General features: G+C 40.9%; 1 protein-coding gene across 1 annotated transcript; it reads left to right on the forward strand.

The window, feature by feature from the left end:
* The first annotated feature begins 2,146 nt into the window (after positions 1-2,146).
* On the forward strand, positions 2,147-3,135 carry LOC132648952 (olfactory receptor 4K3-like). The gene has a single exon (XM_060371525.1). The coding sequence runs from the start codon at positions 2,174-2,176 to the stop codon at positions 3,110-3,112; it is 939 nt and encodes a 312-aa protein (XP_060227508.1). The 5' UTR covers positions 2,147-2,173; the 3' UTR covers positions 3,113-3,135.
* Positions 3,136-15,783: the final 12,648 nt, after the last annotated feature.

The raw sequence follows: 15,783 nt of genomic DNA on the forward strand, positions 1-15,783 counted from the left end.
TATAACTTCCAATTCATCCAAGGCTGATAGTCAAAGGACAACCTTGTTGACATATTTATGTAGTTCATTCTGTTCTTTACAATAACATAGATGATCAGTAGAAAAGCAAAACAATAAGGAAATACATACTAGTGATAGGATGATGATAGGTGTTGTTTATGTCATGAAACTAAAGTATTTCAAAATCTGAAGTGGTCTCAAGATTAGTTTATGCAATTTAAGATTAATATTTTCTCTTTTTTTTGAGTGTTTCTTACTGGCTTTCTTATGCTAAATTTTTTTTAATTTAATTTAATTTTTTTATTATTAGTTACATTTTACTAACTCTGTATCCCAGCTGTATCCCACTCCCTCATTTCCTCCCAATCCCACCCTCCCTCTCTCATCTCCTCCCTGCCCCTTTCCAAGTCCACTGATTGGGAAAGACATCCTCCCCTTTCTTCTGACCCTGTTTTATCAGGTATCTTCAAACTGGCTGCAAAGTCCTCCTCTGTGGCCTAGCAGGACTGCTCCTCCCTTGAGAGGTGGGGAGGTCAAAGAGCCTGCCATTGAGTTCCTGTCAGAAATGGCTGAGACTGAAGTAAATGTGACTTGCAGTGATCAGGTCTGACTTAACTTGCCTTGTGCTTTCAATCCATTTACACTGGTATTTGTAGTAGTATTTGTTAATCAGTTTAGTTGAGCAAACAAAATCTATTATATGTATTTATTAATGAATAACTGTGAACCTATATTTTGTATTTATATCTCATGCCAGTGTGTATGTTATAGCACCTTCTGTATGCTCCCCAACTAAGGTTTTTTCAACATGCTCTTTCGAGCTTTAAGCTAAAATTGTATTTTTCATTAATTAATTAATTACTTTAGTTTATATCCCAATAAGCACTCCCCCTTCCACCTCTATTCCCAGGGCCTCTTTCTGCCTTCCACTTCCCCAATATCACCCGCCCTTTCTCCTAGGAGAAGAGGAGACATCCCAAGAATATCAACCCTCCTTGGCATATCAAGTTGTGGTAGGAATGGTATTATTCTCTTCTATTGAGGGTAGACAATGTCATCCAGTTAGGGGAAAGGGATCCATGGGAAGACAGCAGAGTCAGAGAAAGCCAGGGACCCTGCTGTAAGAGTTCCCACATGAGGACTAAGCTGTACATCTTTTATATATGTGTGAGGGGCCTAGGTCAAGCCCATAGACACTCTCTTCTTGTGGTTCAGTCTCTATGAGCCCCTTTGGGCCCAGGCTAGTTGATTTTGTAGGCTTTCTTGTGGTATCCTTGATTTTTCTGGCTCTTTTAATCCTTCTTCTCCCTCTTCCATAAGACTTTCTGAGCTCTGCCAACTCTTTGGCTGTGGTTGTCTGCATCTGTTTTCATCAGCTGCTGGGTGAAGCCACTCAGATGACAGTTATGCCGGTTTCCTGCCTGTAAGTATAGCAAAATATTATTAATACTGTCATGAGTGGGCTCTCTCTCCTTGCATGGGACTTAAATTAGGAAAGTCAGTGATTGGGTAGGTGGAAGGTTTTATGGGTGGGTTGGTGTTTCTCTTCCTCTACTGTAAATCTACCTGTCCACAATAGGGGGCCACATCATGCTCCATAACCTCTGCTTCTAGGAGTCTCAGCTAGGGTCACCACCATAGACTCCCAGGAGCCTCCACCATCCAAGAGAAGACACAGATATTATTCTACTGATGCTCAAAGAAATCATTATACAGTCTGACAAAATGGTAATGTCTTATAATACCATTTTTATTGAATTTTGGTGTATTTCCCCTTCAGTTGCCAAATTTAATCCGCATTTTTTTTTTCGGAATTTCATGAACGCTAGTAACAAATTTGGACAGTTTTTCTCAATGAAACAGCATCCATTTTGGGGTTTTTACGTTGCTCTCTTGCTTTACTCACTGCTCTCTTAAAAAGAAATTGCTGATAGAGCATGTGAATAACAGTCACACATGATGCTTCTCTTCTTGCACTTGACTCATTAGCTTTCACCTCAGGCAGCACAATGTTACGCATTCTTGGCTTAGATTTATCTTCAATTTATCCAATTCTATTCAGATGAGTTTCAATACGAATGTCTAATTCTACAAAGAAAGTTGCCTATAGCATACCTCTAGTTAATATTTTTTTCTTTCTTCGCAGGTTACTTCTGAAGACATACTGAGAAAAATGGGTGAAGGCAATCAGTCTGTGGTGTCAGAATTTATACTTTGGGGACTTTCCAACTCATGGAATATTCAGCTCTCACTCTTTGTGATATTTTTAATGATTTATCTTCTCATTGTTTCTGGAAATATTGCCATTCTGGTTTTAATCATCACTGACCCGCATCTGCATTCTCCCATGTACTTCCTGTTGGCCAACCTGTCTTTTGTTGATATGTGGCTTTCTTCAGTCACCACTCCTAAAATGATCACAGACTTTCTCAGGGAAAACAAGACTATTTCCTTTTCAGGCTGCATGTCTCAGGTCTTCTTTGCTCACTGCATCGCTGCAGGAGAGATGGTGTTGTTGGTGGTAATGGCTTATGACCGCTATGTGGCCATCTGCAAGCCACTGCATTACTTTACCATCATGAACCTGAAAAGATGTACTGGGTTGGTGTTGACTTCCTGGACAACTGGATTTGTACATGCCATGAGTCACCTGGTAGTGATTGTGGAACTGCCATTTTGTGGACCTAAGGAAATAGACAGCTTTTTCTGTGATATGCCATTGGTAATCAAGCTAGCTTGCATAGATTCCGATGATTTGGATGTTCTAATGAATGCTGGCTGTGGGGTTGTGGCTGTAACCTGCTTTATTCTGTTGCTCATATCCTACACTTATATCCTAATCACTGTACGACAGAGCTCTAAAGCTGGGGCTCATAAGGCCCTGTCCACGTGCACTGCCCACATCACAGTGGTGATCATCTTTTTTGCACCTTGCATCTTCATCTATGTGTGGCCTCTCAATATCACCTGGTTGGATAAATTTCTTGCTGTATTTTACTCTGTTTTCACACCTCTCCTCAACCCAGGTATTTATACTCTGAGAAATAAAGAAATGAAAAATGCCATGAAAAGATTTATAAGCAACTACTTTGGTCCCAAAGGAAATTTCTAATATCCAGATATATGTCCGAATTACTGAACATAGTGAAACTGACTGTTTGAAATAGATTTTAAGTCAGAAAATATAGTTGATATTCAAAATTTGTACAAATACCCTAATATAGATATAACTTGCTAATTAAAAAAAATATGACATTTACTGACCAACCCTCTTTCTAAAATTTCTTTCTAAATCTAATTTGAATGTTCTTTCCTTGTAGGGATATCATAAAACTGTTCCTCTATGTTTTTAATAGAGTTTACCTTAATGTGTGTTGACCAAACTCATATGTTTATCTTTATAAATAACATCTTAGTAAAATTTACCTGATTATAATTCTGTATATTACCACATGCCCCAAAAATTCTATTTCTTTGCCAAATGGCCAATATCATCACTTTTGCCTGATCACAGCTATCAAGAAAAAAACAAAACAAAACAAAAACAACTAAAGGAGTGGGCAGAAAATGTTAAGAGAAGATCAAACAAGTTATAGACTCAACAAGGCAGCATTTTATTATACTTTGTGTTTTTTATTTTAAGCCAGATGAATATGTATCATAATAAAATGTCCAACAATGTTTACTGAGATTTCTATGTTATCTCAATCTGATACTAATATTTGTACTCTAAATTATTATTTAATATCATATATCCTGAAATAGAATCTCCATGAGGTCTGTTTTCATAAATTGATTGATTCATAGGGTAACAAACTATGTTTAGGATGCTTTTTCCACAAGATAGAGTTTATAATGTTGGTTAAAACTCCATAGCTATTTGACCACTTTAGGAATTTCAGATCTTATATTAAGTATTTTTTATTTAGGTTGTATTTTAAAGGATGCAAATAAAGGTTGAAGTTCATTCTTCTTCATGTGCACATCTCATTCTCCTTGTTTAGGATTCTTTCTTTCCTCCAGTATGTAGTTTTGGTATATTTGGTGAAAATCATGTCACTCTAATTGTGTAGAGTTAAGTAAAGTCTTTCTAGTATATTTTATTCATTTATATGTAGTTATACAAGTATGCCAGTACCATACTGTTGTGGTTCGGTTACACAATTAAATATTACTCAGCAATTAAACAGAAGGAAACCATGAAATTTGTAGGCAAATGGTGGCATATAGAAAAGATCATCCTGAGTGAGGTATCCCAGAAGCATAAAGGCATACATGATATATACTCACTTATAAGTGGAAATTCGACACGTAATATATGATAAACATACCAAAATCTGTACACCTAAAGAAGCTAAGCAAGAAGGAGGCCCATGGGTAAGATGATCAATCCTCACCCAGAAAGACAAATGGGATAGACATTGGAAGAAGGAGAAAACAGGAAACAGGACAGGAGCTCACCACAGAGGGCCTCTGAAGGACTCTACCCAGCAGTGTATCAAAGCAGATGCTGAGACTCTTAACCAAACTTTGGACAGAGTGCAGGGAATTTTGTGAAAGAAGGGTGAGAGAGTAAGACCTGGAGAGGACAGGAGCTCCACAAGGAGAGTAACAGAACCAAAAAACTCTGGCACAGAGGTCTTTTCTGAGACTGATACTCCCACCAAGGACCATTCATGGATATAACCTAGACCCTCTGCTCAGATGTAGCCCATGGCAGCTCAGTATCTATGCAGGTATCTAGTAAGGGGAACAGGGAATGTTTCTAACATGAACCCAGTGGCTGGCTCTTTGATTGCCTCTCCCTGATGGGGGCAGCTCTGTTGCCAGGCCATAGAGGGGGACAATGCAGCCTATACTGATGACAACCGGATAAGCTAGGGACAGATAGAAGGTGAGGAGGATCTCTCCTATCAGTGGACTCAGAGCGAGGCATGGGAGGAGATGAGGGAGAGAAGGTACGGTTGGGAAGGAATGATGGAAGGGGCTATAACTGGGATAGAAAGAGAATAAACTGTAATTAATATAAAAAATAAAAATTTCATAAAAAGTGGGATACACTGTCTGCAGGGTAGAGCCTTTCAGAGGCCCTCTGTGGCAGGTTCCTAGGTTGTTTCCCATTTTCTTCTTCTTCTGATGTCCATCATCTTTGCCTTTCGGGATGGGGATTGAGCATTTTAGTCAGGGTCCTCTCTCTTGATTAGTTTCTTTAGATGTACAGAGTTTAGTAGGTTTATCCTATGTTATGTCTATATGAGTGAGTATATACCATGTGTGTCTTTCTGCTTCTGGGACAGCTCACTCAGCATGATCCTTTCCAGGTACCATCATTTACTGCACATTTCATGATTTTCTTCTTTTTCATTGCAGAGCAATACTCCATTGTGTAGATATGCCACAATTTCTGCATCCATTCTTCAGTTGAGGGGCATCTGGGCTGTTTCCAGCTTCTGGCTATTACAAATAAAGCTGCTACAAACATGGTTGAGCAAATGTCCTTTTTGTGTACGTTAGCCTCGTTTGGATATATGCCTAGGAGTAGTATGGCTGGATCTTGAGGAAGCGCTATTCCTAGTTGTCTGAGAAAGTGCCAGATTGATATCCAGAGGGGTTGTACGAGTTTGCTTTCCTGCAACTGTGGTATGGAATTCCACAGTAGTGTTCAGGCTATTTGAAGGGACTTAGTTCCTAATGCCCTGCCTACCTTGGCTTCTGTTTCAGTCAGGGTTCTGTATAAGAACACAAGTGGAAAAAAATAATGTGTGGGGGCTGGAGAGATGGCTCAGCAGTTAAGAGCACTGTCTGCTGTTCCACAGGACCTGGGTCCATTTCCCAACCCCATATGAAAGCTCACAACTGTCTATAACTCCAGTTCCAGGGGATCTGACATCATCACACAGACAGGCAAAACACCAGTGAATATAAAAAATAAAATGAATGTGTGTGTTCACATGTGCGTGCGTGTTTGAGTAGAATGGTTTACTGGTTGTAGTTCAGCCAGTCAAACAATGGTTGTCTCTTGATGGAAAGGCCAAGGACTCAGTAGCTTGTACAGTCCAGGAGACTAGATATCTCAGCAGTCCCAGTCTAATGCTGGAGTCCCTGTGGATCCCTGAGAGCTGCTGGTCTTCTATCTACATTGAATCCCTAAGTGAGGGAATGCCCTCAGTGAAGGAAGGAATGCCCCAGCATCAGGATAGATGAACTTGCCAGTAACAGTAAGGACAAGGAAATCATGAAATTTGCAGGCAAATGAAAGGAACTAGAAAAGATTATCCTGAGTGGGGTATCCCACAACCAGAAAAACACAAATGGTATGCACCCACTTATGAGTGGATATTAACTATATAACATTAAGATAATCATATTAAAATCTACATACCTAAAGAAACTAAACAACAAGGAGGACTCTAGGGAGGATATGTAAATATCATCCAAAATGGCAAATAGGATAGACACCCGAAGCAGTGGAAGAGGGGGAACAAGACAGGAAACTACCATAGAGGGTCCTCTGAAAGGCTCCACCCAACAAGGGATTGAAGGAGATGCTGAGACTCACAGCTAAACTTTGAGCAGAGAGAAGGGAATCTTATGGAAGAAGGGAGGAATAGAAGGACCCAGAGGGGATAGGAGCTACAAAAGGAGACCAACAAAGCTAAAATATCTGAGCCCAGCAGGCCCTGTAGAGACTGATGCACCAACCAAGGACCATGCATGGAGAGGACCTAGACTTCCTGCTCAGATGTAGCCAATAGGCAGCTCAGTCTCTATGTGGGTTGCTGAGTAAGGGGCTGCCTCTGTCATGAACTCACTCTGTTGACTGCTCTTTAGTTACTTTCCCCTGGCTATGTGACCTTGCCAGGCCACAGAGGAAGAGGATCCAGGCAGCCCTGATGAGACTTGATAAGCTAGAGTCAGATGGCAGGGGATGAGAACTCCCCCTTTCAATGGACTAGAAGAAGGGGATGGGGGGATGAAGAAGGGTGGGTGGGACCGGGAGGATAAGAGGGATGGGCTACAGTTGTGATATAAAAGGAATAAATTGTAAAAAATAAAAACAAAAAAAGTCGCTCCCCCCAAAAAAAGTGGGATACAGAACTAAACAGAGAATTCTCAACAGAGGGATATTGAATGGCAGAGAAACACGTAAATAAATGTTCAATGTCCTTAGTTATCAGGAAAATGCAAATCAAAAGGAACCTAAGATTTCATATTATATCCAACAGAATGGCCAAGATTAAATATTCAAGTGACACCACATGCTAGAAAGGATGTGGAGAAAGGGCAACCCTCCTCCATTGCTTGTGGGAATGTAAACTTGTACAACCACTTTGGAAATCAATATGGCACTTTCTTTTCTTTAATTTTTATTTTATTTTAGTTTTAATTACACTTTATTTACTTTGTATCCTCCCTCTAGTTCCCTTCCTCCTCTCTTTCCAATCCCACCCTTCCTCCCCCTTCTCCACGCATGCTCCTCCCAAAGTCCACTGGTACTGGAGGGTTTCTTTTTCTTCACTTTGATCCTAGTCTATTAGGTCGCATCAGGAGTGGATGTATTGTCTTCCTCTGTGGCCTGGTAAGGCTTCTCCCCCCTCACGGGGAGATGATCAAAAAGCAGGCCAATCAGTTCATGTCAGAAGCAGTCCCTGTTCCCATTACTATGGAACCCACTTGGACACTGAACTACCATCTGTGTACTTTCTTGCTACCTGAAGATCCAGCTTTACCACTCCTATGTCTATATCCAAATGATGCCCAAGTATAAAATTTCAAATAAGCCAAAAGAACAAATTCTGACCAAATAAGATCAGAAATCAATGAAAAAAAATAGACCAATAAACAGGTGATAATGTATTAAAGCAGAAACAAAGATAATTTTGTGCACATTTACTATGAAAAAGTTGGCTCAAAAAGGACCTATAAAAGGCTGTGAATCACAAAATTAGCAGGTTATCTAGGTTGGGTACAGGGAAGAGGTGACATGGTTGATGTTTGGAGTTGATGAGTTCTAACACTATCTGGAGGCAGAATTTTACTTGTTTTCTCTTAATACTTTCTAGTGGCTGAAGAAAGACCTTGAACTATAGATGATAATTAATTTTGTCAAAAATGTACTGACATAAAATAAAAATTTCATAGACATACCTATACTACCATTTGGCAAATTTTATAGACATACCTACACTAACATTTGGCAAACAGCTCTTTATTGGGGTTAGCAATCTACACATAAAATTAATGATTACTATCAAGTCAAAAGTTGAATTTTTAAAGTGTTTAATTTTGAATGGATTTGCTAAAATGTCAATTAAGCTGACAGTAAAATAGAATAAAATTAAATAATTAGGGAAGAATATGTCTGTGATCTTAATAACATTAAAGTCCATAACATAATATGGAATGCTTTATGTCTTTTTATTTCTCAGCTTAGAGGAAATAGGTGAATTTGTCAAAAAAAAATTACAGCTTTCCTTTGGAATTTAGTGTAAGGCAAAAATCCATTTCTTTCATTTTTATTCATTGTTGTACATGAAGTCTTAGACAATGTAAAAAATTAAAAAGGAAACAAGAATTAAAACTCATAAAACTCATTATATTGGTAGGTGTCATAAATATTTGATTAGTAAATATTGAATAATCCAAACAGTAATTACTAGATACAATGAATTATTTCAGAAAGAGTGTAGAATATGAAAATTTAAAATTGTATATAACTATACAATTAGCAGTAGAACTTAATGTTTATAATATCAATATCTCATGACCATCTTTGACAAAACAATAGTATGTAAATTACATAATACTACTGAGTGTATTGAGGATGTAATACAGACAGAAATAAACGATTTTGTATGTCACAAACTCAGTAGATAATTAAGTTTGAGTTAGAAGACTGTATTCTTCATGTCCTTGCTTCAGTACTCTCTGGGTTGTGGTGTGTTTGACTAATGCCAAGTTTTTGAGCTTGGAGCTTTTTCTGGGCTTGCAAGCTTATATTCCATTAAGAGTTTATCTGTGATTATTGGGAGGGGCAAGATGGCAGCTCCGGGAGGACTCTCATTCTGACCAGCAGCATGGCAGGATCAGCACAGTGACCAGCAATCAGAACTCGCGGCCATAAAACACAGTGATTGTGTTTCCCAGGTGAGAGGATACCCCACGGTGGGGATTCAATCAGCTTTTAACTCACCCTGCTAAACCTCGGAAGAGATCCTGGTTCTACCAGATGCTTGGCTGCCAACCGCCAGCCCCACGCCATCCCAGAGCCACAAGCCAGTGTCTCTGGTCATGGTCCCAGACTGAACCTTGAGCACCACACTATCAGAGACTGGAATTTTCAGTTGAGAGATAAGCCCATGGTGCAATCGTTTCCTGCACCATGGGGTGCAGGTTTATCTGGGTGACCAGATAAACTCAGGTTCCATGGGTGCACCAGGAGCCAGCCCAGAGCCAGAGCTGGAGACCCAGGCTCTGGCACAGAGCCCTGCCTGCCTGTGCGCCTGATTCGTTGCCTGAGATAGAACTGTGGGCACCAGGGCACCAGTGAATGAGTTTCACTGTCTGGTGCAAACACACAGGGAGAGAAATGGCTGGTCTGATCTCAGAGCACTCAGCCGACACACCCACCCCGAAAAGGTCTTGGGAAAATTACCCAGTTTAGGCAGACGCCCAGGCTCCCAAAGGCCAGAAAGGCAGACACAGGACACAGGCAGTTTCTGCGGGCCAGACAGCTGGCAGAGACTGAGCCCCCATCACTCAGCTGTGCTCCAGACACAGGCAGTTTCTGAGGCCAGCCAGCTGGTGGAGACTGAGCAGTGCGCACCAGGGCAAACAAGAGACTGGGAGTCCCTGTCTCCAGAGAATCCACAGGGAAGAAAGGAAGCTGTACTGACTTAAATCACCCAGTCCTTCCCTGGAAAAAGTCTAGCAGACTGGTGGGGCCTAGCTGCCATCACTCAGCTCCACAGCTGTGCTCCAGACACAGGCACAAACAGTTACTGAGTGCCAGATGTCCAAATGGGTCACAGCAGCTGATCATTAAATTTACAGCAAGAAACCCAGAAATAGGGCAGCTGTCTTCAGGACTTCCCTGGGTGAGAGGAGAACCCTCTCGACTAACAGAGACCACAGTTACCACTCAGGTCTCTATCCCTAAGGTGAGCAGCAGCAACTCCTGAAAAAACGGCACCCATCCAGGGACTATACCCAAAAAGCTGAGAAGACTTCCTTCAGGAAAAACCAGCTTTCTGCAAAGGGGATTCTCTTCACCACAGGATCCCCAGGAACCACAAGAAAATAACCCCAAACACCTAAAATAGCAAAATGGGTAGAGGCCAGCATACAAGCTCAAGCAACAAAAGACAAAGCAATATGACATCTCCAGAACCCAGTTACCCAGGGGCAAGTAGCCCTGGACACCCCAGCATAACTGAGATCCAAGAAGATGACCTAACAACTATGCTCATGAAGATGATAACAGAGGAAACAAATAAGATACATAAAGACATAAAGGAAGATAAACTCAAACAGAATATTGCCATCCATAAAGAAATAGAGGAAGCTGCAGCCAAACAGTTTATGGCCTTTAGAAAATGTTAAAGCACTGAATGAAATATATATATATATATATATATATATATATATGTATATATATAAAACAGAGTTGAAGGAACTAAAAGAAAAACAGGAAAGTACAATCAGACAGGTGAAGGAAGTAAACAAAACAACTCAAGACCTGAAGATAGAATTGGAAAAATTAAAGAACACACAAATGGAGGTAATAATGGAGAGAAAGAATTTAGGGAAGAAAACAGGAACTACAGAGGTAAGCATAACCAACAGAGTACAAGAAATGGAAGAAAAAAATCTCAGAAGACACAATGGAAGAAATTGATGTATCTGTCAAAGAAAATGTTAAATCCAAAAAATTCCTGACACAGACCGTCCAAGAAATCCAAGACAATATGAAAAGACAAAACCTAAGAATAATAGGTATAGAGGAAAAAGAAGACTCCCTTCTCCAAGGCCCAGAAAATATTTTCAACAAAATCATTGAAGAAAATTTCTCCAAGTTAAAGTAGAGGCCAATAAGAATACATGAGGCTATAAACAAACAGGTGTGGGCTTATAGGAAATATTATGGGAAGCCTTAACCCTCTCGTTGTAACATCCTGCATCAGTTCTAGAACTAGCAGTGGTGGTGTCCGAGGTCTGAGTAGGTTCAGGAGATCATTGCCCCCAGGGGCGAAACATGCTTCATGTAAATTGACTAACTCCATGTTTTCCTCCACTTTTGAAAGTCATTTAGGATTCTTAAAATATTTTTTCCCTTTTATTTTTAAATTTTTCATCAATTACACTTTATTCATTCTGCATCCCCCCATGAGCCCCTCCCTCCTCCCCTCCCAATCCCACCCTCCCTCGTCCCTCCTCCCTCTGCATGCATGCCACTCCCCAAGTCCACTGATAGGGGAAGTTTTCCTCTCCTTTCTGATCTTAGTTCATCAGTTCACATCAAAAGTGGCTGCATTGTCCTCTACTATGGCCTGGTAAGGCTGCTCCCCCCCAGGGGCAGGTGATCAAAGAGCAGGCCAATCAGATTATGTCAGAGGCAATCCCTCATCACATTACTATGTAACCCAATTGGACTCTGAACTGCCCTGGGCTACATCTGTGCAGGGGTTCTAGGTTATCTCCATGAATAGACCTTGGATGGAGTATGAGTCTCTGGGAAGTTCCCTGTGTTCAAATTTTCTTGTTCTGTTGCTCTCCTTGTGGAGACCCTGTCCTCTCCAGCTCTTACTATTTCCCACTTCTTACATAAAATTCCATTCACTCTGCCCAGCAGTTGACCATCAGGCTCAGCATCTGCTTTGATAGTCTGTAGGGCAGAAGCTTTCAGAGGCCCTCTGTGGTAGGTTCCTAGGTTGTTTCCTGTTTTCTTCTTCTTCTGATGCCCATCCTCTTTGCCTTTCCGGATGGGGATTGGACATTTTAGTTAGGGTCCTCTCTCTTGCTTAGTTTCTTTAGATGTACAGGTTTTAGTGGGTTTGTCCTATGTTGTATGTCTATATGAGTGAGTATATACCATTGCAAAACCTGCACTCCCGGTGCAGGGTCTGTACCGCTCCCTCCCCCAAAGAGACTCACAGACCTCTGTTCAATGCAAAAGCAAGAGGCAGCTTATTCCGATCGCGATGGGGGTCATCCCTTCAAAGCAGGAAATGACCCCAAGCATACTAAGCACAGAGTTTGTATACCTAAAAAAATCAGACCTTTACATTGATTAGTCAGCAGAAAAGATAGCAGTAATGCAGGCTGGCAGCTGTAGCGGGGAGTTCACAGCTCCAAGGACAGTCCTCCCCTCTTCTCCCATCTCTTCATTCTGTAGCTGGCCACTTACAGCTCCAAGGACAGACCTCCCCTAAATTGCCTGACTTGTTCTTCTTTCTTATTAGCTGGCCCTTATTCAAGGTCCAGTTGTTTTTCTTTCTAATTTGGGATGGTCCCATTTCTCACCATGTGTTTCTTTTTGCTTCTGGGACAATTCACTCAGGATTAGCCAGAAAGATCCAAGTAATTTTGGTAATGATACTTGCTTTTTTGCCCAGTGCTGGAATGCTAGTAAATTTAGGCATGCCCTGGTTACTCGCATGCCTCGCTGGGTGCTTGTGCCCGTTGATGTCCCTCACACTATGACTCTCGTCAGACAGAAAAGGGATCTTGGAATTACAGCCGCCATTGTTACTTCCATCTCATTGGCGGCTGTTGGAGCTACCACATCGGCATTAGCCATGAGTCATACTGTGTAGACTGCTCAGACCCCGAATAATCTTTTAGCCAATGTACCTCATGCCTTAGATGTACAAAAAGGAATTAATGCTCAACTAAAAGGAGACTTGATGGTGTTAAATCAGAGGATTGATCTCGTGCAGGAGCAAATTGATACCCTATGGCAAATCACTCAACTTGGCTGTCAATGAAAGTATGCTGGACTTTGAGTCACTAGCATACAACATGAGAATTTTTCCTGTGCTGCAAATCTGTCTAAACAATTGTCTAGCTATATTTTAGGTAATTGGACTGGAGAATTCAATACTACGATGGAGCAACTGAGAGTGGCCATTGTCACAGTAAATTCTACCAGAGTGGACGCAGGACTAGCCACAGGATTATCATCATGGATTGCTGCAGCCATGAATCATCTGAAGGAATGGGCAGGCATGGGAGCGTTAGCAGGCCTTCTGGTGTTGGTCTCCTTGGTTTCCCTGTGGTATATATGCAAGATTAGAGTCTCACAACAGTGTAATGCAGCCATGACCATTCAGGCCTTTACAGCCATTGAAGCAGGACAGTCTCCCCAAGCATGGTTGGCTACCATAAAAAGCTAAAATGTTACGCTCAGGATGCGAGGCTAAGCACTGCACTCAGGGTCAGCTGCTTTTGACCCAGAAACGAGCATGTCTGATTGCATGCGAGTTGATGCCCCAGGTCCAGCCTCTGAGAAATAGGTATCAGATTGGTCTGATGCTCTTTGGGTGGATGACACCTAAATGAACATCAGTACAAAGTCCCAATTTATTTCTAATATCAGAGATCAGACCTCTACTGTTGCCTGATGCATCTAAAACAAAAAGGGGGAACTGTAGAGAGCTGCGTAATGCTGCGCCTTAAAGATGGAACTGGTTTCTGCCTTCCACCTTCCCGATGGTGAGTGCTGTCTGTCACGAACAACTCCACATTTTGCTAAAGCCAAGGATCTGGCTTGCTTCCATGTATGTGGACCTATCGGCATTGCCCACATGGCACGCTGGGGTTGGCTACCCAGAGGCTATGTAAGCTGTGGGCTGGCTTTCCCCAGGGTCAGATGATTGTTCAAGGTTCCTGAATAAACTGCATTGAAAAAAAAAAGAAAAAAAAAAAAAAGAATACATGTGGCCTACAGAATACCCAACAAATTCGACCAGCAAAGAAAATCCTCCCGCCACATAATAATCAAAACAGTAAGTATACAGAACAAAGAAAAAATACTAAAAGCTGCAAGGGAAAAAGGCCAAGTAACATATAATGGCAAACTCATTAGAATCACACCTGACTTTTCAACAGAGACTATGAAAGCCAGAAGGGCCTGGACAGATATCATGCAGACCCTAAGAGAACACAGATGTCAGCCCAGGCTACAATACCCAGCAAAACTCTCAGTCCTCATAGATGGAGAAAACAAGATATTCAATGACAAAAACAAATTTCAACAATACCTACAAACAAATCCAGCAGTACAGAAGACACTGGAAGGGAAAATACAACCCAAGAAAGCTAGCTACATTCAAGAAAACACAGGAAATAAATAACCTCAGTTCAGTAAAACAAAAAGCAACCAAGCACACAACCTGATGACCACAGCCAACATCAAAATCAAGAGATCTAACAGCCACTGGTCATTAATCTCTCTCAACATCAATGGACTCAACTCTCCAATAAAAAGACACAGATTAACAGAATGGATACGTAAACAAAACCCAGCAATCTGTTGCATACAAGAAACACACCTAAGACACAAAGATAGACATTACCTGAGGGTAAAGGGTTGGAAGACGACTTTCCAAGCAAACGGACCCAAGAAGCAAGCAGGAGTAGCCATTCTAATATCTGATAAAATAGACTTTCAACCAAAATTAATCAAAAGAGATGGGGAAGGACACTTCATACTCATCAAGGGAAAATTCCACCAGGAAGACATCACAATCCTGAACATCTATGCCCCAAATACAAGGGCACCCACATTTGTGAAAGAAACATTGATAAAATTTAAAGCACATATAGATCCACACACATTAATAGTGGGAGACTTCAACACCCCACTCTCAACAAAGGACAGGTCAACCAAACAGAAATTAAACAAAGAAACAATGTCTCTGACAGAGGTCATGAATCAAATGGACCTAACAGACATTTACAGAACTTTACACCCAAACACAAAAGAATTTACCTTCTTCTCAGCACCTCATGGAACCTTCTCCAAAATAGACCACATAGTGGGTCACAAAGCAAGCCTCAACAGATACAAGAAGATTGAAATAATCCCATGTATCTTGTCTGATCACCATGGAATAAAGCTGGACCTCAACAATAACAGAAATAACAAAAAGCCTACACACACATGGAAACTGAACAACTTGTTACTAAATGACAGCTGGGTCAGGGAAGAAATAAAGAAAGAAATTAAAGTCTTTCTAGAAATCAATGAAAATGAAGACACAACATACCCGAACTTGTGGGACACAATGAAAGCAGTGCTAAGAGGAAAGTTCATAGCACTAAGTGCCTTCAAGAAGAAATTCGAGACAGCTCATTCAAGCACCCTAATGGCTCACTTAAAACCCTAGAAAAAGAAGAAGCAGACACACCAAGAAGGAGTAGACGGCTGGAAATAATCAAACTCAGGGCTGAAATCAATCAATTGGAAACAAATAAAACAATTCAAAGAATCAATGAAACCAAGAGCTGGTTCTTTGAGAAAATCAACAAGATCGACAAACCCTTAGCCAGGCTAACTAAAAGGCAGAGAGACACCACCCAAATCAACAAAATCAGAAATGAAAAGGGGGATATAACTACAGACACTGAGGAAATCCAAACAATCATTAGGACTTACTTCAAAAGTCTATATGCCACAAAATTTGAAAATCTAAATGAAATGGACAATTTTCTTGATCGATTTGACTTACCAAAGCTGAACCAGGACCAGGTAAATCAACTAAATAGACCTATATCCCCCAA

This window comes from Meriones unguiculatus, chromosome 18 (assembly GCF_030254825.1).
Source record: "Meriones unguiculatus strain TT.TT164.6M chromosome 18, Bangor_MerUng_6.1, whole genome shotgun sequence".
NCBI classification, from domain to species: Eukaryota; Metazoa; Chordata; class Mammalia; order Rodentia; family Muridae; genus Meriones; species Meriones unguiculatus.